This window comes from Corythoichthys intestinalis, chromosome 4 (assembly GCF_030265065.1).
Source record: "Corythoichthys intestinalis isolate RoL2023-P3 chromosome 4, ASM3026506v1, whole genome shotgun sequence".
NCBI lineage: Eukaryota > Metazoa > Chordata > Actinopteri > Syngnathiformes > Syngnathidae > Corythoichthys > Corythoichthys intestinalis.
The window spans coordinates 43,032,363-43,055,765 of record NC_080398.1 but is presented as its reverse complement, the minus strand read 5'-3'; the positions used below and the strand labels follow the sequence as shown (position 1 = coordinate 43,055,765).

At 37.6% G+C, this 23,403-nt stretch overlaps 2 protein-coding genes across 4 annotated transcripts in view; both read left to right on the top strand.

Moving 5' to 3' along the window:
- The window catches only part of LOC130914430 (acyl-CoA-binding protein homolog), a 56,833-nt gene that overhangs the window by 14,528 nt on the left and 18,902 nt on the right, over positions 1 to 23,403 (top strand). Inside the window, exons 1-2 of one of the 2 annotated variants that reach the window (XM_057833604.1) lie at positions 20,181 to 20,547; positions 20,973 to 21,140. The exons of the other annotated variant lie outside the window; for it this stretch is intronic. Coding sequence (XP_057689587.1) covers positions 21,026 to 21,140 — 115 coding nt within the window. The 5' untranslated portion in view covers positions 20,181 to 20,547; positions 20,973 to 21,025. Of the gene's footprint in view, positions 1 to 20,180; positions 20,548 to 20,972; positions 21,141 to 23,403 lie in introns of those variants that run through there. 2 annotated transcript variants of the gene reach the window in all.
- Positions 1,892 to 16,460, top strand: LOC130914432 (THAP domain-containing protein 11-like). Of its 2 annotated transcripts, XM_057833608.1 has the most exons (5): positions 1,892 to 2,429; positions 7,738 to 7,869; positions 7,943 to 7,998; positions 11,512 to 11,667; positions 13,886 to 16,457. In XM_057833608.1, exons 1-5 carry the CDS (start codon positions 2,213 to 2,215, stop codon positions 13,970 to 13,972), a joined length of 648 nt encoding a protein of 215 aa, XP_057689591.1. In that variant the 5' UTR covers positions 1,892 to 2,212; the 3' UTR covers positions 13,973 to 16,457. The 2 variants fall into 2 exon arrangements, with proteins under 2 accessions (XP_057689591.1, XP_057689592.1); XM_057833609.1 differs by lacking the exon at positions 11,512 to 11,667 and having other exon boundaries at positions 13,886 to 16,460.

Sequence of the window (23,403 nt, the reverse complement as noted above, 5' to 3'; positions counted from 1 at the left end):
TTAATTTTTTAAATTAATCACGTTAAAATATTCGCGATTAACGCACATGCCCTCCTCAGATTAAAATGACAGCAGTATAATGTTCGCTTGTTACTTGTTTTTTTTTTATTTTGGCGCCCTCTGCTGGCGCTTGGGTCCAAATGATTTTACGGATTTCAGCACAGTGAGTGAGCATGGTGTAATTATTGACATCAACAATGGCGAGCGACTAGTTTATTTTTTGTTTGAAAATTTTATAAATTTTATTAAAACGAAAACATTAAGATGGGTTTTAATATAACATTTCTATAACTTGTACTAAGATTTATCTTTTAAGGACTACAAGTCTTTCTATCCATGTATCGCTTTAAGAGAATGTTAATAATGTTAATGCCATCTTGTTGATTTATTGTTATAATAAACAAATACATTACTTATGTACCATATGTTGAATGTATATATCCGTCTTGTGTCTTATCTTTCCATGCCAACAATAATTTACAGAAAAATATGTCATATTTTAGAGATGGTTTGAATTGCGATTAATTACGATTAATTAATTTTTAAACTGTAATTAACCCGATTAAAAATTTTAATCTTTTGACAGCTCTAGTAGTAAGTTGTTATTGTTATACATTACACCATGTTGAGGAAAATCATAAAATGTTGTTCCTGTCTTGAAATCAATTTGTGTTGCTTGGGTCCAAAATGAAAAATGCCTTTAAAGAGGTACAGGTTTGATTTTGCTAAAACTAGAGGCTATATTAAAAATTTAGTTAAGTTATGAAGGAATTATTTATTAAATGTCATTTCTTTGTGTTTCACGTCAAACTAAGTCTATAAAATAAAAATGTACAAACATATATGTAAGCAGTATAAAGTAAAAAAAAAATAGAAACTTAAAAGCAGGGCCGGCCCAGGCCATTTGGGGGCCCTAAGCAAAATAATGCAAAGGGGCCCATATTTTTGGCCCATTTCGTCACCGTGTACTGTGAAACTCATACATGCAATCCAACCCATACGTCCATATATTGTATATTGATCAGATTTTGTTGCACTGCATACTTCAAACTTCTCACCCCAAATGATTGTCAGTACTTACAGTAGATAGCGCCAAACCTTTTTCTAAAAGAGGAAAGAAAGAAGTTAAGGAAGAACTTTTATTTTTTTTAAGTCTGTAATCAAGTATCAAAACTCACAAAAGTCAGATAAAGCAAACTGTAGTAAACAAAATAGAATATAAATTAAACAATTGCCAGATTGGGGGCCCCCTAATTGTCAGGGGCCCTAAGCAGCTGCATAGTATGCGTATAGGCTGGGCCAGCCCTGCTTAAAAGTGACCACAAACCCAATCTTTTTGGGAAACAAGTGTTTTTATATATGACAAAACGAACTTGGAACTACCACTTAAAACTTTGGAACAAAATATGTTCTTTAATATATTACCACAGGTAGGTGAATCAAGGAAATCTCTGGAAAAACGGTATTCTAGTTGTGAAAAAAGAAAAATCTAAATCATCCTACATTTCAATGTAAAAGTCGATTTCCCGTGCTCATGCTAACAGAAACATGATGTGTGTTCACAACATGGGAAAGTACCCTTCTGCGTTAGTGTTTACATAGTTTTTAGTTGTCGCCTGACCACTTCAAATGTAAAACTAGCACTTACATACATGTCATAATGCAAAGACATAATCAAACAAGTACTTAGATACGTGGTTTTATCAATTTTTCCATAAATGTCACAATTACCGCTGTCAGTTCCATTGCAAACCACTACAGCGCTGCTTTTGCTTGGAACTACTCACGCCCTACATGAACCACGTGACCACCGGCGGCGAGAACAAAGAGTGTCGCGACTCGCGACTCTTTACGGCTCTGACGAGTAGACCGCAAGGCAGCGTGACGTCACCAACGTAAAACCGGAAAAAAGTCAGCTAGCAGACGACCCATGCTAACACTGCTCATTTTCTGCCGGTAGCTCTAAAAAAACCTGCCTAGTAAACACTGCTGCTATGGGACTTGTAGAAACGACTCTAGAAATTACGACCGTCCACATGTGAAGGATGTTTTCTCCATTCGTTTCCCGAAGCCAAAATGACGTCACCAGCCACAACAAAGCGTTGCCATATTGAGGAGGGGGCAAAACACGAGTCACAAGCAGTTGCTCTGTCGTGCGTTGTGGTACTAACGCGTTGAACTTTTGTGTTATACGGTCTTTTTTTCCGTCGGAATGACTAAAAGTTGCTGTGTGGTGGGTTGTAAAACAAGGAAGAGTTCGGAGCCGCATTTGAAATTCTTCATTCTTCCTCATGAGGAGAGAAGAAGAAGCAAATGGCTAAAAGCTATCAATCGAGCAACAGTAAAAGAAGACGGTTCCGTTGACCATTCTCGCCTGTGGGAACCTAACTCCAAGCACAATTACGTTTGCAGCCGACATTTCATTACTGGTGAGTAAACTTTAATCTATTTGTTTTGCCCCAATATGCTGCTAGGATTCAATAGACTAGGCAGTGGTTATTATTACCGTAAGCGACAACTCGCAAAGCGTTATTTTTCTTTTGCCGTGAACTGCTCCGATTGGTCACTCGGTATATTATTCGCCTGGTGGAAATTGGTTATTTTGCCGTGAAGTGCTCATGCACTGCGTTCTTGCCTTGTGACACACCATTTAGTTCTACTACGACGGTTCATGGCTAAATAACGCTTGGAGCCGAATTACTATGGGGAGAGATTTGTCTCAAAAATATTCTCACAAATACTTTCGCGATTCACGCATATCTTTTGGAGATGCACAAATATATCCAAGATTTTCACATGTATTTTCGAGATCCACAAATATATCCGTGAGTTTCACATGTGTTTTTGTAATCCACAAATATATCCTCGAAATTCACGTGTTTTTTTTTTATGTTGTGCGTGCACTCATCATGAATTATTTTTTGCAAACATTCGAATTGTATTTGTGAATCAGCGGCGGCGTGCATTTATTTTTGAGACAAACATAGCAAGAAACGGTCAAATTTTCTCACACAAGTGCATTCACGATTCACACATGTGTTTTTCAAATTCACAAATACATTCGCAATTCTCACAAATACATTAGTGATTTTCACACGAGATTTTCAGATCCACAAATACGTCCGCGTTTTCCACGTGTTTTTCAAATCCACAAATACTTCCACAAATTTCACATGTGTTTTTCAATGATGTGCGTGCAATTACCATGACTTGACATTTTTTAAGTATTCAATTTTGCTTGTGAATTGCTGGAGCTGTGTTTTTTAACAGCGAACACGCGCATTTCTTTTTGAGTCAAACGTCACTCGATGTTCGACCAAGATTTTCTCACACACAGTAAGAAAGCCGAGAATTTTCACATGTGGCTCAAATAACCTCCACCTCCGCCCGATAGGTGGCAGTATTGAGCGCATAGACTATAAAAGTATGATTCCCAAACTTCAAGAACTATCAAGACTAGAAGTGTGCAAAATTTCCGATTCTTAGATTATTCGCAATTCGGCCGTGGAAGATTCGAGAACGATTCACAAACATCCAAATTCCGATTATTGAAATATGCCAAGTAAAGCAGAAGTACGACACACTCAGCGCACCACGCGGTCTTCGGTACGCAATTAGGGACGGAGCGAGAGTAGCTAAACATCATGCTTCTCATTACCCGGCCCCTCGGGTAACGACAATGCTCAACTCACGGCTCTAGCTCAACTCATGCCACGAGATAAAAAAAAAAAAAAAAAAAACATACCTGACTGCTGCCGAAAAGCTGCTACAAGCCACATTATGTTACGGTAGATATCATTTATATAGGACTAGATGCATTGTAGCTTCAATATCGTTACCAGCACATCTACAAAAAACTAGATGCGGGCGTTAGTAACGGCCGCCATCTTAAAGCAGTACACTTCCCTGCAAGGCTGTTGTTGCGAACCTTCCAAGGGAACCTAATTAACTTTTTATCTAAAATACTCCTAAATCGGTAAAATATTGACTTGAATCTATCTTTAAAATAGTTTTAAAACTTTTACATGTTGAAAGTAGACAAAAGAGAAATTATGGAATAACAGGAGCAATTTTAACAACTTTCGGTTGATTCACAACATTAAATTAATTGAAAGTAGTTTAAAGCTGCTGATATAGAATGGGGACTGGAGTTTTTTATTTACTGTTATTTTTGTATATTTGTTTACTGCTATATGTTAACTTGATACTGAAATAGTAGTTTGGTTTAGCCTGAGAGGATTTTTGAATAATTTTGGAACTAATGTACAAAACAAATTTAAAAAAAAAAAAAAAAAAAGAGGAGTGGGGTGCATCAATAATCGTTTTACAATCGAATCGGAGCCTCTGAATCGTAATCGTAATCGAATCGTTAGGTGCCCAAAGATTCCCAGCTCTAATCAAGACTGTCCGTGTACCTTTAGGCCGTTTGTTTTTCCATATAATTTGGGAAAATAAAAATGAAAAACGAGCCTGAATCCGTTTTTACCATGTCAATTTATTGAACTGAAGTCGAAAAACAAAATACGCTCAATATTTTTTTTCCTCCGAGTTCGCTTTTACAATGAGCCTTGACCCGGAAAACGATGTTTTTCTTCAGCAAGGCATTGTCTTCCGGGTCATGGCTCATTGAATTCTTTGCAAAAACAAATCTTTATTCTTGGACAATTAGAGGCAGAAGACACTTTTTGTGTCACAACTTTTTAATGCCACCTATGTTTTACGCGGAGTTTTGGGATTATTTTCAGTTACCAGTTAGTATTGTTGATGATGCGATTCCTTCAGGATTCAATAGATCCCACTCACATGGCGTCAAAACCACGCCTCCGCACCATATTGTTATTGTGTTATTTTTTTCTCGTTTCCTTTAAGAGGAAAAGCAATGAATCGAGAAATGGACGATCTTTATTCACTATTGTAAGTACAAAGTACTGTGTATTATTTGTGAGTCGGAAAAAAAAATAAAAACTTAAATTATTTAAAAAAAAAAAAAAAAAAAAAAAAAAAAAAAAAAAAACACGCCTCCGCACCATATTGTCCGTCAGCTCGTGGTGTTTACGCATTACCGCTACGTAAATTCCTCCTATTATGGCGTGTTTTTCTGCTCGTTAACATTAATAATCAAAATGGTGAAGGCGTGTGTGGCGGTTGGTTTCAGTAACAGAGAAGATGGACGGAGAGACTTGAAGTTCTACCATATTCCAAGAGACCCAGAGAGGAGAGCGAGATGGACTGCTGCAATTCGATGAGAAAACTGGGCACCAAACGATCACCACAGATTATGTAGTAGTCATTTTATACCTGGTAAGATGCATTTAATATATATTTAGAGGGTTTTGGGATGACAACCACAATTAAGACCATTGCGAGGCTAATCGCCGACAACATACAGTTTCAAATTCAAGATGCTTATTTCTTCCACCATCATTATTTTTTAAATAATATTTAGCTGGTAACAAGTGAAAAAAGCTGGCCTCGTCTATGGATCATCAGTTAAACAGGGGTGTCCAAACTTTTTGCAAAGGGGGCCAGATTTTGTGTGGTAAAAATGTGTGGGGGGGGATACCTGGGCTGATTTACATAGAACAATACATTTAAAGAAATTTTAGCAAGCCCTTCTGTGTGTCACATTTGCTTTATTATTATTTTTTTAAATTCATAATTTCAACAATCTCGCCTTTGTGGCATTCTCTTTCGACCCTCGGGCTCTTGCGAAATACTGCTGCTGTGAAATTAAATTAGCTTCAAGTTGCTTTAATTTCTCATTGCGTATCTTCCTTCTTGTCGTACATGTCAGCGTGTCTTGTTTGGTAATATCGCCTCACATCGAACTCTTTGAAAACAGCGACTGTCTCTTTGCAAATGAGGCAGACACAGTTGCGTATTTTATTGAAGAAATAGTCCAATATCCACCTATCCTTGAAGCGTCGCAGTCAATTTTTTTTTTTTTATTGATTGTCACCATTTTAAAAAATTGGAAGGGTCACATGGGGTAATGTTGCTTAGAGTGCTGCTCTTAAAGTTTTTCAAACTTTCGTGAGAATAGGCTGATTTTGTGTGGACAAGAAAGTTGTAGATATCAGGGTAGCAGATGTCAGGCAGAGACGACGAAGACAGCGGGTCGAAAAATATCGATTTAGGCATCAAACATGGATCTGGCGAATGGATAGACTGAAGCTTTTCCACATAACGCCTTTTATGCAACGCATCCAATGAGTTTACAGCGTCTGAAAGCACCGGGGCTTCCATGAATTGCACTATAAATTGCACGACAAATCGAAACCATTGAGAATACGGATAAACAATGACGGACAATATGGTGGCCGGATACAGCGACACGTCATTGTGTGACGTTGGTGAGTGGGGTCTATAGTAGTTGTCCCCCAACTCAGAGGTTGTGCAATTCTCTGCCCTGATGAACTCGCCTAAGTATCCTTGAGCAAGATACTGAACCCCACATTGCTCCTGGTGCTGCGTCACCTGTAGGTAGATGGCGATGTAGTGTAAAGCGCTTTGAGCGCCTTGAAAGGTGGAAAAGCGCTATATAAGTATAACACCATTCACCATCTCTGTTGATGGGCACTTTTGACCTTTCTATGCGCTCAATACTGCCACCTATCGGATTGAGGCGGAGGGTATTTGAGACACGTGAAAATTCTCGGTTTACTGTGTGTGAGAAAATCTTGGTGAAACATCGAGAGACGTTTGTCTCAAAAAGAAATGCGCGTGTTCGCGGTTAAAAAAAAACAGCTCCAGCAATTCACAAGCAAAATTTAATACTTAAAAAATGTCAAGTCATGATAATTTCACGCACATCATTAAAAAACATGCGAAATTTGTGGAAGTATTTGTGGATTTAAAAAACACATTAGAAAAACGCGGACGTATTTGTGGAGCTGAAAAATACGTGTGTGAATCGCGAATGCGCTTGTGTGAGAAAATTTGACCGTTTCTTGTTATGTTTGTCTCAAAAATAAATGCACGCGGCCGCTGATTCACAAATACAATTAGAATGTTTGCAAACAATAATTCATGATGAGTGCACGCATAACATAAAAAAAACATTTCGAGAATATATTTGTGGATTACAAAAACACATGTGAAACTCACGGATATATTTGTGCATCTCCAAAAGATTTGTGTGAATCGCGAAAGTATTTGTGAGAATATTTTTTAAGACAAATCTCTCCCCATAAATTACCGGTGTTCGGCCATTCCTTACTACGCGGCCAAACATCCTACACAATGCTCAGCGCGCTTGCGCATGCGCACATCGGTTAGAAGCGGCGAGTACTCACTATTTTTGTTTTTATTTAGAACCTTTTCATAGCCTCAAAGATACTTTTTGCATGTATTACCTTCTCATACTTTTAACCAATGTGTTTTTTTTTTGTGTTAGCTTTGAAGCAGTTGACCACATTAGTCATGTAGCGTATTTGAACCGTCCTAATTTGATATAACTACATTTAAGTATTTTCTGCAGGCAGTTTTTTAGTACGTTATTCCTGTATGCATCCAAACAAAACAAGTTTAGAGCGCAGGGTAGTACTTTAGGTGTCAAATTCGACCAATGTAGGACTTTTCGCCGATGTAGCAGATTTTGGCAGAACACCGGGTATGGCAGAAATAATCACTTCGTATATACTGCCAATTTTCTCAGTTCCACCCAGTACATTCCACGTATTATTGCAAGTCATTGTTGTGGTCCCCAATTAAAAATCGTCACTTTTTTTTTTCTAGGTGCTAAAGTCAACATGGAGACCCACCCAGATTATGTACCCTCCATCTTCCCGGAGAAAGAAGATAAATCCAATACTGGCTCTGGGTGTAAGGTGAATGGATTTAAGAGCGCATCACGGAGATCTCAAACAGGTACACGATTATCATGCATGAAAGTTATACAGGATCTTGAAGTAATTTTATTTTATTTCTTAATGCATTACAGTTCCTGGCAGGTGTCAGCCCTTGAAGCGCCGTCAAAGAGCATCCCTAAAAGATGAGGTAAAACACAAGTACATAAAAAAAAAAAAGCAGTGCAAACACCATAAAAATATTTACCGGTACATGCTATGTAAACAAACAAAAATGCAGACAAGCTCACTTTCTTTTACAGCAGTCTCAATATTTTTTGCTATGGAACATAAAACAACATGATGTTTAAATCATTAAAATCATATCACCCAGTAATTGTTGCACCTGTTTATTATGGAGAGCTGAAGTAAACAACAAGCAATAACAGTTTGAGAACTTGTTAAAATCATGTTTTGGTATTCACATTTTACTATATTGACTTTTCACAACAACACTTGGGCTAATGTTTGTAAGAGCACAGCAAACAACCACAAGCTTATCAAGGAAGGTAACATCCTCCTTTTAGATGGCACAAAACTAGTGGCAGGCATGAAAATCTCTCACCTTTCGGCGAAATTCGCCGTTTTGAAGTCAAAAAGGATGACCTACGTGAATCGTGTAGATCCGAGGAGAAAACTTTTAGGGGGGGGTCGGGTGTAGGCATGCGCCGGTTACCTTCACGGTTTACCATGCTATGAAAACGTCGCGGTTACAAAACCACTACAATTTTCCGTCATACAGTAGTACGTATTCGTTATTTTTCATGTGTCGAAAATCAGCGCCAAACCACTTCCCCTGTTTGATGCTGGGTGTGTCAGTGACGCTATTCCAGCAAACCCAAAAACAAACACTCCAAACACAAGGCGTAAATTCTTCAATTTATTGATCTCTCAAATCGTGGTAACTGAAATATACCAAATGAATACATATAAAACGTTGTTCAATCGTATTTTTCCCCGTCTGAGTAGCTTCGACAGTTTAGCTTCATGAAAAAGTTCGCCAAAAACAAAACACACATTTCCCTTTCAAGTTCAAGACACAAAGTTACTAAAAACTTACAAAGACGAATGATAGGTAAGGCTTAGCTAGGAGAGCAACTTCATTGAGGTTAATCACAGCCGCTAAGAGAGAAACAAGTTTGTATGCGGGGAGGAAAAAAAAAGAGCGTCAAAGATCGCTAATTGCGACAGATGATCTTGTCCTAAGCACAAATTCACGTTCGCTGGACGAGGTGAAGTCTCACTCCCAATGTTTTTTAGATGAATGCATTTGCCAGCATATTGAATTTGGTGAATAATGGTTTTAATCATTTTCATATTTTGCGGTATGACAAAGTTACTGCCGTTTGTTGCAGCTTGCGTTGAACACTGCCAGAGCGTCCGGTGAAAAAAAAGCTCCCGTTAAGGTAGCGTCAAGCTTGTGTATTTAACGGTAATATAAAAGCAGTGTTGTCAGTAACGCGTTATGTGAGTAATGCGTAACTGTAATCTGATTACTTTCTTTTAGTAAGGAACAATCTAACGCGTTCATATTTCTAAATCAGTGTTCTGAGTAAAATTACTTTCCTTGATGCCTGTACATTACTATTTTGTTATTGCCCAATAATGTGTGTAGAATGAAGAATACTGTAGTCATGGGAGTGACATCACATGTCACATTTTCTAATCGGGGATGGGAAAAAAAAGGATCACGTGTATTACCATGATGCGTGAGCCGTGAGCGCTGCGAGTTTGCGGCCAAAACAACATAGCCTTGCTACCTCGCCAGGATGCAATGAAATAGGCAGGAGATATACTACAAACGGCTGCATTTGCACACTGGAAACACAGCCATTACTTCACATTTTTGTCCAGTAAAGATGACAAAGATATCGCTGCGAACTTTGCGCTGGCTCAAAAAGACTGTCGACCGCTATAAGCATCCAATTCAAGCACCACTTGGAATTACAGCACAACAGGTAACACGCTCGTGCTCAATCCTCGGTTCAAGCTCAGTTGTTGTTGAAGGTTTTGAAAGCTTAGGTTTAAAAAAATTCTAAATATCCATCTTGCCTCCTCAGCTGTAGTTTTGGCTAAGCAATGCAAACGGCTGTCTCTTAAGGTGCTATAGTCACATGATCTGTTCGAAAAATAATTTGTACCCATTATGAAATAGTTTGAAGGATTCTTGTTCATGTCATTCATTTTTGTTGTTTATTTTATTGCTCCAAAACTTTTATAGACAACATTTTAATGGCCATATTCAATGGTCTTTATTTTAAAGGGGAAGTTCAGAATTTTTTACATTAGGCTTAATCTTTGAGTTAGCCGGGGTTTAATAAGTCGTTGGAGTTGATTTGAACAAATTCTGTGCAGTTTGCCAGTTTTTTGTTAGTTTCAGGGCTCCGGAGTGGCTAAGCTAGCGCGAGTCAATGGTGGTTGAAATCAACTCCTTCAAATAAATAAACCCCCGCTAAGTCGAATATTAAGCCTTATGTGAAAAATTAAAATTGTCAAATTCGCCTCATGTAGGCAGAATTTTGGCAGAACGCCGGAGCATATTTCCTCCACACCCTTCTCACCTTTTTAACCCCTGACCCATTTTCATGCCTGTAGTGGGAACCTTGTTTGACAAAATGGTGTACTTATCAGTTAAACTTAACGGAAACTTGTATAAATTTTAGCTTGGCGTTTTGCCGTGCTTCTTCTGTCAACAAATGATCTGAAATACATTAAATGATATCTGACTGCCACTGTTGTTCTGACCTGCGTTGCCAACAGTCAGATTGTCTCACACATCAATCGTGATATTTATGAACAATTGTTTTTATTTAGTCGAAAAGGAAAAAAATGGAGGACTCTGCAAATACTGTTCTCAATGCAGCAAACATCTTGTTGGATCTCAAAATGATATCACCTCCAGATGTTACTAACACAGAAGAAAATAGAGTAAGCGTTAAAAGATATTGTTTGATGATGCAATGTAAATCTGATTGTCATATAAATATTACAGTAAGCGACAGGGCCGTGCAGAGATCGATGGAGGGGCAGGTGCTCACAGATCAAAAGGGGCACATGAACAAGAATTTAATACACCAACATAACTTACAGTTTAACCAACTTTACAGTGTAACTGGCTGTGACTGGACATATTTTAATTGTGAAGGGGAAATAGTGAATAGAAATTAACACTGTCATCAACGCTTTCTGGCTGTGACTCGGTCAGACGTTGCCTCTTTTCTTCCTTCAACCTCAATATCAAAACTTCCTTAATGTATTGTTCATCTGAGAACAAACCACATCAGATGTTCACTGAGCCGCCATCAGCACAGGTTTCTCAAAACTATTATTTCATTTTTATCCATATTTGACAACTCTAGCACCTAAAAATTAGTAAAGTAATGACATAAAATGTTATAGAACAGTAACATTGTAATTGTGTTTATAATTGTTGGATTTTATACCTGAATATCCTGGCAAACTGTGTTATTCTTACCTATTGTGCTCTTCACCCAGCTGATGAGAGATCCACTGCCTTTAGCTGCCTCATCCAGCTCCTTTTTTAAAGAATTGGTTATTGAGAACTAATGCCTCACCTACAGTGACATGTTTGAGAAGTTATTATCAGGATGAGTTAGCAGGGTTTTTGTGGAGTTTTGTAAAGAATTTTGGTTTATTGTTGCAGATTGAACATATTGTCAGTCGCGAGAGGGTACCACCAACGCCACAGCCATTCGAACGCATTTCAGGGCCAAAAAGAAGGAAAGTGTTGGTAAATACTGATCTCGACGCAGCAGATATGATGTCACCTCCTGTTGTTACTAACGCAAAAGGAAATAGAGTAAGTGTACAAAGATAATGTTTGTTTATGTAATGTAAATCTGATTGTCATACTTTACAGTAAGCGGAGTTACTCTATTTTAATGTTTGAATATTTTTTCTATCAAACAACAAATCGGGAGTATTAATAAATTGGCCCTCTTAATATACACTTTTACAACGACCTCATGTTTAATAACATCAGAATAAGGTGTAGTGATTCATAGTTATGTGCCGGTATGATATTCTGACGGTATGATAACCTTAAGCATGAATATCACAGTTTCACCGTATTACAATTATAGCTCTAAAATGTGTTACTTTGAAATATCTGGGTTTTAAAAAAAAAAACTTTTTTTTTCTCCATTGAACAGGAATTTTATTTTTCAAAAAGTTTAGCAAATTGGAAGATAAGTATAATGTTAAAATACATTAAAAAATATTCTAAATAAAATTAAAATAAATGCAGTCCTTTAAGTGAGTCTAAATCCACAGCCACAGCTCAACATTATTACGATCAGAACAAAAGTAATTGAAATATTTTCCATAAAAAGCACATGTGTATGACTCGTATCATGTTTACATTATACACACACACTCTTTCTCAACACAGACTGTTGCCAGAGAGAGAAAAAAAAAACACGCTTTCCACCGCTAGACACACTAAACACTAGAGGCGTGCGAAATTTCCGATTCTTAGACCGTCACGATTCCGCCGTGGAAGATTCGAGAACGATTCACAAACATCCTAATTTCCTATTTGAATTATACCAGGTAAAGCGGAACTATAACACAGTCGGCGCGTTCTTCGTGGCGCAATGAAGAACGGACCGAGAGTAAATATCATGTTCAACTCATGCAGCTTGATAAAATAACAATCATACCTGACTGCGGCTGACAGCCGGTACAAACAACGCCCAGTTGTTAGTTGCTACAAACATACGGCTACAGTAGATATCACATATATGTGGAACTAGATGCAAATCGACTGCGGTGTTAGAAACATGTATTAGAGAACTAGATGCAAAATGACAGACTTGGCCGGCGTTAGTAAACAGCCGCAATTTTAAAGCAGTAGACTTCTCTACAAGTCTTTGTTGAAGCGAACCGAATTAACTTTTTATCTAAAATACTCCTAAATTGGCAAAATATTGACTTGAGTCTATCTTTAAATGATGAAACAGTTTTAAAACTTTGACGTGTAGAAAGTACACAGAAGGGAAATAATGGAATCACGGGAGAAATTTTAACAACTTTAACGGTTGATTCACAACATTAAATTAATTCAATGTAGTTTAAAGCTGCTGATACAGCATGGGGACTTGAGTATTATATTTACTATTTTGAACTGTTAACTTGATACTGAAATAGTAGTTTGATTTAGCCAGAGAGGATTTTTGAAATATTTTGGAACTAATGGACGAAACATTAAAAGCGGGCGTAGGGTGCATCAATAATCGATTTATAATCGAATCGTAGCCTCTGAATCGTAATCGAATCGTTAGGTGCCCCAAGACTCCCAGCTGTAGTGTTTACTAACTTTTAATTTTGTATAAATGTGAAATCATAGTGGAGATATTGCCTCCTCAGCAGCCACCCTCCGAAAACATGTTTTACATGCCGATTGGCCCTCCTCTTAAGCTGCTACCGTCTGTAACTTTTTTGTAGCCGAAGTATTCCCAAACCAGCAATTTCGTTGTCTTCGATGGGGGAAAAAGTTCAGGAGTTTCACCTCCTACAGCCATCGTGTAGCACAGATGACTCACTGACACTGAGCAACAACCAGTGGGGGAGTGTTGAGCCTTACAGCTGCAAGCAAGGGATTTCTCCATGCATTTGTGCGACATAAAAAATAGCTACCGATAATAGCTTAGGGACGGTATGATGGAAAATTTTCGTGTTTTGAAACCTTGACGTTTCATTACATGGTATACCATTAAACCGGTAATCGGCACATGTCTAGTAGTAAAGCACTATACATTTCAGTAATCACAAATGTTATGGCCACTGAAGTTATTCATAAAACATCAGTAATTAAAAAAGCATATTTCATTTGCAATTATGTGGACTAGATAAAGCATTAGCTTGAAATATGCTTTGTTATTAAAGAAAAAACAGAAAAAGCATATTTCAAGCTAATTCCTTGTCTAGTCCACTTAAATTCAAATTTATCAAGTACATTTGTAGGTCTATAAATTTGTACCAGTATTAAGGTACATGTATCTTTGTTTTTCTGTCAGGTTACCTCTGTAGGGACTCAAACAGCTCTGCAACTCTGCTACATATATTCAAAAGTGAAGGTGGATGTTGGCTGTCAGACTGTATAAGACAGTTACACGTGGCAGTCCATGATTGAAAACGTCATACGAAAGAATGCAGCAACCAAATCAGGATCCAGGCCTTCCTGTCCTGATGTGCCTCCAAAGTGATCAGAAACCTGAGCGTGAGACCCTCCTGACTCTGGATGATGTTAAAGATGATGCCTGAATAATGACGTTCTTACAGACTGATACATCATAGTGCTCATTTTTCATTTATGCATCAATATTTGCTTTGTATACTATACAATTGTAAGTCTGCCTTTCTTTGATATCCTGAACAAAGTTTGAGTCGACATACAGCCAGCCACGACACAAGGACTTTTCGGTGACAACTGAAGTTATGTCATCCTCCTCATCTCTGTCTGAGTCAGCTTTGTGGGAAAAGTGGGCAGAGATTCCACCAGCCGATGATACACATAGCCATCCTTGTACAGTGGGGATGGTAGGAACTTCTTCCAATCATTATATTTCTAGAGCAGTTTGTGGACTCCCTGTTTGGGTATCTGCTTATTTCCAGTACCTTTATCAACTGATACATCGATGCCTGCAGCTTTCCCTATGCAATGCAATCTTTACATCTCAAAAATATATAAAATAGTACAATTTCAAGTATGAGACTTGAGTCCTGCACTCTGTAACATGTATGTCCTTGACATTTATTTTGTGTGTGAGTGTCTATAGACAAGGTGATTCAAAAAGAATGTGCCAAAACCATTGCGGTATATTTATAAAAACAAAACAGTAACGAGCTGGATACAAGTATTGTATATAACTTCAAGTTTTTATTTCAAGCTTTACAAGTGTTCAATGTGACCACCATCGGCGGCACGGACAAGCGACAGGATCCACGAAAACTCAAGCACACAAAACTCCTTCTGCTGAGGAGTCGCCGCTTTGAGCGTAAATAAACAAGTGATTTTCCGACAAAGAGAAATTGAAATTGACACCCAGTGAAATGAGGATGATGCCTGTATCAAATGACCGCTAATTCAGTATTTCAGTAATTTTAAAATGAATAAATGCATGTTAAAATGAATAAATGCGTGATGTGTTTGGCACATTGTTTTTGAATCAACTGTATATTAGTTTTTGGCCTCTTACAGATACTTGTAGGTGGTACTACTGCTTTGACTGACATTTACATATAACAGTCATGTTGGCTTATTTTCCAAAAATATGGATATTTAAATAAATTAGCCATGTTTGGCCTAGCCCTTTTTTAGTAAGCCCGTCTAGATCTAACATTTAGCTTTTCTGTTGTAAAGAAACAACCTTTGTAAGGGGGAAGTGTAAATGAATTGATAGAATTAAGATTTGTTATTAATGAAAAAATTTGAAGTGTTGTTTGCTGTCACTGAATAGCATTTGCCATCGGTACACAAAAATTGCAATATAAATTACCATTATTACCAAGAACTGTCAGACAGAGGATATAATATATAAGACAGACGGGGCATATGGTAGTAAAAGATAGCTTGTTGAAACAGGAGAATGTCCTTGTCAGTGGTGTAAGGGGCAATGTTAGTTAAAAAAAAAAAAAAAAAAAAGTCAATAAAAAGCTCCCATTGCATCAGTTCGGCTCTTTTTCAGCCCTCTACACTCAACCCATCTCTTTAACTGAAAATTTGTATGTTCTTCCCCATTTTCACCAGTGAATTTGGCACCATTGACATTATTTCCGGACATAATTAGTAGGTTTAGCAAGGTGACATCTCGTTCGTACGCTATTTACATGCGTCTAGTACAGAGGTCAGCAACCCACAGCTCTAGAGCCCCATGTGGCTTTTTAGCACTGCCCTAGTGGCTCCCCGGACCTTTTTCAAAAATGTTTGAAAATGGAAAAAGATGGTGGAGGAAAATATATTTTTTAGGGCTGTCAAAATTATCGCGTTAACGCGCGGTAATTAATTTTTTTAATTAATCACGTTAAAATATTTGACGCAATTAAAGCACATGTCCCGCACTGTCCCATGTCAGACAGTATTCTGCCTTTTGGTAAGTTTTACAGCAAGGTTTTTTTTTGTGCTGTCTAACAGCGAACTCTTGTGGTCGCTTTGCGACATGGTTTATTGCTTTCTTGCCAGTTCAATATTGCTGCATGACGTCTCGGGCTGACGCCTACGTTGTAATGTTGTGCTTATATGATCCTTGGACAAGATTTGTCCGTAAGTATGGTTGTTGTAAAGAATGTACATATTATGTTAGTAAGCGAAGTGTTATATTTTTTTGTATGAGATGCTTTTTGTTTATGTTTAGTGAACCTGTATAGCGTGCTAAGCTAACGTTGTTGCTAATGTAATGCTTGTGTACTTTTTTTATGTAGTTTCACTACGGTCTAAAGAGGACAATGGTTTGAGGCCATTTTATTAATAAATCAGATGAAAAAGGAAGAAGTCTGATTATTAAGGCGTCGTTCACTAGCTGTCTAGCTTTGGAAAAAGTAGACGCTTCGGAGTGAGAACAGCATAGACAGATTTAAATGACAGTAGAGTGAAATGCCCACTACAGTCCTTATGTACTGTATGTTGAATGTATATATCCATCTTGTGTCTTATCTTTCCATTCCAACAATTTATTTTACAGAATATACATATAATTTACAGAAAAATATGGCATATTTTATAGATGGTTTGAATTGCGATTAATTGGGATTAATTACGATTAATTAATTTTTAAGCTGTAATTAACTCGATTAAAAATTTTGATCGTTTGACAGCCCTAATATTTTTGTTTTGATATGGTTTCTGTAGGAGGACAAACATGACACAAACATACTTCTAATCAAGGGCGAAGGTTTGGTCTCAACATTTGTAGGACAATATAACAGCATAACCTGCATGTATACTTTTTGCTGGGGACAGGACATTAATAAGACCAAACAGATTGGGTGAATGGGGGGTCAGGGCTACATTTCTTACGAATATGAACCCAATTGATAGACACCTGTAAATTCAAAGTATGGTCATATAAAAGTTGGATTGCTCCCCGTTTTTTTTTAAATAAATGGACTTGCGCTCTAAAGCCACCATGTTGCATTACCGTAATGCACATAATGCAAACAATGATCCAAATGAAGGAAAGCTAGCTTAACTTCAGTGTTCCTTTTGAAGGCTGGTCTGACTGCATTATTTTTGTAGGTTAGCATCACATTAAACTGTGTGAACTTGCTAACTGATGCAGGTTGGACTTTTGGTAACAAAATTTGTGTTGTTTCCCCCCACCTCCAAAACATTGACATCTTTTTACTAGGGCTGTCAAACGATTAAAATTTTTAATCGAGTTACTTACAGCTTAAAAATTAATTAATCGTAATTAATCGCAATTAATCGCAATTCAAACCATCTATAAAATATGCCATATTTTTCTGTGAATTATATATATATATTCTGTAAAATAAATTGTTGGAATGGAAAGATAAGACACAAGATGGATATATACATTCAACATACGGTACATAAGGACTGTAGTGGGCATTTCACTCTACTGTCATTTAAATCTGTCTATGCTGTCCTCACTCCGAAGCGTCTACTTTTTCCAAAGCTAGACAGCTAGTGAACGACGCCTTAATAATCAGACTTCTTCCTTTTTTATCTGATTTATTAATAAAATGGCCTCAAATCATTGTCCTCTTTAGACCGTTTACGTAAAACTACAAAAAAAATGTAAACAAGCATTGCATTAGCAACAACGTTAGCTTAGCTCGCTATACAGGTTGACTAAACATAAACAAAAAGCGTCTCATACAAAAAATATAACATTTCGCTTATTAACATAATATGTACATTCTTTACAACAACCATACTTACGGACAAATCTTTTCCAAGGATCATATAAGCACAACAGAGATGTCGTGCAGCCATATTGAACTGGCAAGAAAAAAATAAACCATGTCGCAAAGCGACCACAAGAGTTCGCTGTTAGACAGCACAAAATGCCTTGCTGTAAAACTTAACCAAAAGGCAGAATACTGTCTGAGAGGGACATGTGCGTTAATTGTAGGGCTGCAGCTATCGAATATTTTAGTAATCGAGTAATCGACTGAAAATTCTATCGATTAATCGAGTAATCGGATAAAACAAATATATTTTTAGGTGAATAGCAATTATAAATATACATGAGAAAACAAGACATTTCATCTAATCTTGAACAATTTTCAGTCAATCAATGTCTTTATTTTCGATGTATATTGTTGAAAACAGCCAACAATTGCATCTCAGATGTAACTAGAATAAAAAAAAAGACAAATTCACTGCTTTCACTCAAAAAACCTTTAGATCTTATTTTTAAAAAAAAAACATATATATATATATATATATATATATATATATATGTATTTTTGTTGGGGGGCATTTTTAGGTGTATATATATATATATATATATATACCTAAAAAGCCATTACGCTTGATAACACACATCACTTAAAAGTTTGGATTTTTTCCCACGTGTTTCAATTGAATTTCTATTTGTGTCAAGCCATTTTTAAGTTCTAGTTAAGTTTTACGTTACTCTAAACTGTAAGTCCTGATAGGATTTTGAGTTTTTGCAGTGTTCAAAATAAATGTATGATACAGGCTGTATTGGAGCACATTAGGGACCAGTGCTACTTGGTGTTTTATCCAGCAATGACTACTAAGCTAAAATTGATAGTTAGCATTATTGAGTTTTTATTTTACACCCTCATCACTCCACAAAGCTATGTTATGTTAAAGCCTGTATGTAAGACACGTTAGCCACGCATCGAAAGTGGTCATAATTAATAGAAACCTAGCCCTCTGCAGTGCTAATGTTACGTGAGCTAGTGACTCAGACAGTAATGTTAATTTTATTTATTAGTGCTTAGCGCTCTTTATTAGCGCTTAGCGCTCTACTGCTTTAAGATGGCGGCTGTTTATTAACGCTGCCCAGGCGCGGCCGAGTCTGTCATTTTACGCACGTGACGTCAGCACGTTGTCCCGCATTAAAAGTAGTCCGAGCGAAATGTGATGCTTAGAGCTGTCAAAATAAACGATTACTCGAGGTGAATAAAATTACTCGGATCAGTTTTTAAACTCGAGTTACTCGAGTTGCTTGAGTATTCGTTTCAGCTCTAGTTAATTGCGTCAAATATTTTAACGTGATTAATTTAAAAAATTAATTACCGTGCGTTAACGCGTTTATTTTGACAGCCCTACTTTTTACATTACTTACAGTGGCTGCTGCTGGCCGATAAAAACGACATCCCTCTTCTTTAAAGGGGGCAGAAGAGGCGGCGGCATGTTGTCGACATTAATCTGTCGGGGCTGTGTGAGTGTGCGTGTGTGTCTGTGTGGTAGGTGGGAGCAAGTCGGCAGCCAATCAAACGTGCATTTGAGGGAGGAAAAAATGGACCGGCACAGTCAGCAAGTGAAAAGGGGTCAATGTAAGTCTGAACATAATGAAAATAATTCACTTAATAATGGTAGGGTCTATTCTATCTTTACAACTTATGGGAGGACAATCTAAATTACCTATATAACTGAACTCATTATATAATGCAAATAAGTTGCTTAAAAGTTGGTGGGGTCAATTTGAGCATCTGAAAAGTTGGTACTGTTATGTTCCTACCGTCCCTATGCAAACCTACGCCCTTGCTTCTAATTCATTAATATTGTGATAAAGTTCAACTTGAGGTGGCATCGTACAGCTGAGTATTCACGTAGTGCGTCATTCTCTATAGCAGGGGTTTTCAACCCAGTCCTCAAGGCACACTGTGGGTCCTGGTTTTTGTTCCAGCCGATCCAGCAGAGACAGTTGAACCAATGAGGCTTCTGCTAAAACAAGCCACACCTGACTGCAATCAACTGATTGCACTTGTAAAACACCAGATTGGGGAAAAAGTGTTGTCATCTTGTTTGGTAAGAATGAAATCCTGCACCCACAGTGTGCCTTAGTGGAATAGGTTGGGAACCCCTGCTCTATAGGATGCACTGCAGGGAAAATAAACTTTTAATCATGAAGGTTCGTTATGTATTTGTAGCCAACTTAGTTATTTGATAGTAGGCTAATGTAGATACATATAGTATGTGTTGTGGTCATTTTAAAATTTTATTTATTTTTCATTGTTTTTATTTTTTTGGGTCCAATATGGCTCTTTCAACATTTTTGGGTTGCCGACCTCTGGTCTAACAGTCGCAGTGACAGTGACAGTGACAGTCGCTTGGTTCATAAATATTAATGAGCAGAGGTGACGTGTTACGTACGTGGGCACGTACGTATGTGGGTAGACGGGTCATGTCCTCGAGATGGCCGACAAATGCAGCCGTCCATCGTATTGGCTCATTGCGTGCATAAAGAAAATCTAGCCTCAAATTATATGGATCTCTGTGGAATACGCAGAATTGCCTGTATGGCAGCACCTGTGCAATCTGCACTCAACTGATTTCGCTGAGAATGTAGGGCAAGTGGTACATTACTGCGCATGCGCAGTTGCCTCTTTCCGTCCGTGCTGCTCGAGGGGCACTCGGTTAAAGGTGAACAGCGGTAAAAGTAAACAATCATCTAAACTCTGGCCAAAAGTGTTAGTTTTGTCTTGCAAGGAGCCTGTGTCAACTTACAGCCTGAAGGTGAGCTGACCTTTACGCCCTTCATTTGATGCACCGTAGGAAATACTTATGCAAATTTTGTAGACAGTCGGAACCAAACAGTTAAGCTAGCCAGACTAGTTCAACTACTGAAGTTGGAGTATTAACCAAATGCACTTTTAATTTATGCGTGTCCCTTTTTGAAAAATAATAGTGATTACACTATTGACGTACTTTAAAATCCTATTACTGTTCAATATACTACAATGCAAACAAACATAAAGCACTCACCTTCATGTAAATCTGCCTTACTCACTTTACATGCAAGTGTAATATTAGCTACAGATTATATTACATACATTTTAACCATGTTTTTAATTGCCTCGCCTGGAGAAAGTCACTTTTTGTTTTCATGCATTTTTAAATGGAGGATAAACTGTCTGTCCTATCCATATTTCTGTATTCAGTGGGAATCACGGACTTCAGGAGAGTGTGTTTTCCAGGCAGGATAATTTAAAAAATGTCTAAGCCGTTGCCAGAGCCAGAGTTTGAGAGGACCTTCCAACATCAAAGCAGCCTACCGCCTCTGCCTGTTCCCACACTAGAGGGCACCCTCTCCAAGTACCTGGATGCAGGTGAAGAAATTTACATTCTGTGCCCTACAGCTCTTGTCTTGTCTTGAACGAATTGTGTTTTCTTCTATCTACGACACATAATCATTGGATGCTTTCTTGTGAGTCATTCCCAAAAAAAAAAAAAAAAAAAAAAAAAAAACCCCAAACTCTTAACATGTACTTATATATAAGAGGAAGTCAGCGTGATGTCACGATGACGTCACCTCGCTTAGCAACGTGTCGCCATTTTGTGAAGGGGGAACGCAAAAAAGTCAAAAAGTCTTTTTTCAAACTTGAGTCTTGAAAAAGAGGGGGTCGTCTTATAATCAGGGCCGTCTTATATTCGGGCTAATACGGTATTTAGCATATTTAATGACAGTCTGGACAACCTTTCAAGGTTATGGAAGACTGCGTCGTACTGTGATTACGCAGCATGCTCAGTCAGTTGTACCCAGAGGTGGGTAGTAACCAGTATTGTCACAGATTACTTGAAAAAGTAATTTAATTACAGATTACTGATTATGCCTCAAAAGTAATCTAGTTACTTTACTGATTACATCATTATCAAAGTAACTACGGTAAGTTACTTTAAAAGTAATTTATCAGTTACTTTTTACCAATTTTTCTCACTTTAAGAATGACAACAGAAAAATGTCATCGCATGGAATTGACTTATCGATAATTGAATTTAAAGTGGGGGATCAGAATTTTTGACCTAAGGCTTAATCTTTGCGTGAGCGGAAGTTTAATTAGTCGATGGAGTTGATTTCAATCACCATTGACTCACGCTAGCTTAGCCACTCCGGAGCCCTGAAACTAACAAATAACTGAACAACTGCATGGAATTTGTTGAAATCAACTCCACCGACTAATTAAATCGATGCTAACTCTAAGATTAAGCTGAATGTCAAAAACATGTCACCTCACGGCATAAATGTGCAACACGAATATCATGTAAACTATGCTTGCCAACTTGGAGGGATGGCTGCCAGTCGTTGCAACGAAAGCTACGAAATGGCCGCGCATGTAGGTGGTCTCCAAACTATTGGTGATACCGTCGAGAATGAAGGAAAATGACTCACATTCATTCGTGGATGTGCACAGATCAACATTCCCTAGCACATCTCAACGCAAGGTTCGAATGTGCAGCCGCACTGGCAGCCTGGCCCGCGCCATTCTCGGTCCCGATTCCCAAAACACTTAGCGCGTATGACTCGACACCAAAACAGGAAGTAATTAGAGCGGTTACCATAGGAACACATACAGGGGACATTTTCAGCATTTTTCTATTCAAAATGCTTTTCGTACATTACTACAATATTCTTCATTTTACATACATTATGCAGCAATAACAAAATTCTAAAGCACAGACACTAAGGAAACTAATCAGATTAGTGGTTTAGAACATTGAACGCTTTAGATTACTCGTTACTGAAAAAAGTAATCAGACTACAGTCCCTCGTTACTGACAACACTGGTAGTAACGCATTACATTTACTATGTTACATTTACGTGAGTAACCTTTTGAGAAAAATGTAGTTCTAAGAGTAGTTTTACTAAGCCACACTTTTTACTTTTGAGTAAATTTGTAAAGAAGAAACGATACTCTTACTCCGCTACTTTGGGTTACACTAGTCGTTATACTATTCCTCTTTATTCTTCATATTAGATTTTACTCTTTTTTTATTTTTTTTTGCCAGAGACACCAAAAGTGGCTCAACCAGTTTCACCAATGAGACGTCGCAATAATAATCACATAACTGCATAATACCAATCAGACTCAAGCTTGCCGTTCTACACTATGATCACACTGGCCTGTTCATTCACGTGGTGTCGTTAAAGCACCGTTAAAAAATTAAGTACTGTATTTGACATTGAAGGCCACTGTCAACATGACTCGAAAGCACAGATTTTAATCTCTCCCAGTTTTTATTTGGCACCGATTGACCACGGAAAACCGGAGATATATTTCCTCTTATGAAACTAAAAGGATCATGTTTTCTCCACTTGAGGACACTCATGCTCTTTGGACGAATAATGCTTAATTTCTGTATTTTTTGTCTCTTGCTGGAATTTTTTTTTTTTAATTGTATTTTTTGGCCTTAATATGTTTATGTAATATGTTAGACTATAGTATAATAACAGTTCATATAGATGACTTTGTGCTGAAAAAAAAAACATCCTTAGCAGTTACTCACAATGTTACTCATTACTTTAGTAGTTATTTCACCAAATAGTTTTTTACTTTACTTGAGTAAATTTTTGGACGACTGCTTTTACCTGA

Coding starts and splice junctions, on each gene's coding strand:
- LOC130914432 (XM_057833608.1), top strand. CDS start 2,213: ATGACTAAAAGTTGCTGTGTGGTGGGTTGTAAAACAAGGAAGAGTTCG. Junction 7,870..7,942: donor ATCACGGAGATCTCAAACAG/GTACACGATTAT, acceptor AATGCATTACAG/TTCCTGGCAGGTGTCAGCCC. Junction 7,999..11,511: donor GAGCATCCCTAAAAGATGAG/GTAAAACACAAG, acceptor TTATTGTTGCAG/ATTGAACATATTGTCAGTCG.